General features: G+C 22.2%; 1 protein-coding gene across 1 annotated transcript in view; it reads left to right on the forward strand.

Moving 5' to 3' along the window:
* LOC107489588 (agamous-like MADS-box protein MADS2) overlaps positions 1-1,429 on the forward strand; it is an 18,718-nt gene that overhangs the window by 12,782 nt on the left and 4,507 nt on the right. Inside the window, exon 4 of the mRNA XM_016110334.3 lies at positions 43-142. Within this exon, the coding sequence (XP_015965820.1) occupies positions 43-142 (100 nt within the window). The remainder of the gene's footprint in view (positions 1-42; positions 143-1,429) is intronic.

Below are 1,429 nucleotides of genomic sequence, written 5' to 3' on the forward strand. Positions count from 1 at the left end.
TTACGTGAAAAAATAAATTATATTTTAATTTCATGTATGTAGAAATCTCCTTGGGGAAGAATTGGATAACTTAGATGTTAACGAGCTTGAACGGCTTGAGCGTCAGCTTGACTCCTCGTTGAAGCAAATTAGGTCTAACAAGGTATGCAAATTTAGTATCTGAGTCTTCTCTCTTGCTTGCGTGGATATTATTATATATGCTTGAAATAGATGAAATCAGAAACTGAATAGGGTGGTTCATCATAAGAAATTCTTAAGTTCCTTCTATGCGTTAAATTAGCAGTAACTTATCGCAGTTATTACAGTTACCTTGCAATATTGTTGTAATTGCGGTCATATCTGTAAGCTGCATCGTGTATGTTGTCCTGCAATTTGAAACCATGTGGTTTCTGAAAGAACATCTTCATGCATAGTGTTTCTCATTTCCAATTATAGTGGACATTTTCTTATTAAAAATATTATTTGCAATCAATCATCGTGTATTTATATATAAATATATATGTAATTTAATATATTTTTAATGTATATTTTATATTTTTATGTGTATTTTATATTAATAGTTAATTTTAATGAAAGTCACTCAAATAAAGACACCTAAAACGTCTTTTTTTAAGGATATTTTTTAGTAATTAAAATTTAACATATATAATCGATTAAATCATGTTATTTTTGTCAAAATTAGGTTAGACATTGATTTAACCGAAAAAATGGTGAATCAAATTTTAAATTGGTTTAAATTAATATTATTTCTTTTATAAAAAATAACTACAATATCCTTATTACAGAGAATGATTAAAATACTGTTATTATATATATATATATATATTAATTTTAAAAATTCAAAATCCTAATTCTACGATAGAAAAATAAAAGACTAAAATTTAAAATTTTTAAAATTAATATATATAATAGAAGTATTTTAGTCATTTTTTATAATAGGATATTGTAATCATTTTCTATAAAAAAAATAATATTAATTTAGATCAGTTCAAAATTGGATTAACCATTTTTCAGTCAAATCAATTTGTCTAGCCTAATTTTGACAAAAATAATATAATTTAATTAATTATATATATTAAATTTTAATTATTAAAAAACATCTTTATAAAAATATATTTTTAACGTCTTTATCTAAGTGACTCCTAATTTAAATTATTAATTTTAGTGTACACTTAATATGAATATTGTCTTACTGATAGTTTATAGTAGACTAATCTTAACTATGGTAGGCGAGTATAATATGTTATTTGTCAAAAAACATGACCGTAGCTCTTTTTTAAATTTAAAAATTAATTTATTAAAGATTAAATTTGTAGTTTGGTCCAGTTTTACACTAAACAAAACCTGATTTTAAAACAAGTTGTTTGTATATACTTATTAAAGTTATTTAATTTTTTGATATATTAATTTTTTTAATTAAACGATTTAA

The sequence above is a fragment of the Arachis duranensis genome, chromosome 5 (assembly GCF_000817695.3).
Source record: "Arachis duranensis cultivar V14167 chromosome 5, aradu.V14167.gnm2.J7QH, whole genome shotgun sequence".
Classification (NCBI taxonomy): Eukaryota; Viridiplantae; Streptophyta; class Magnoliopsida; order Fabales; family Fabaceae; genus Arachis; species Arachis duranensis.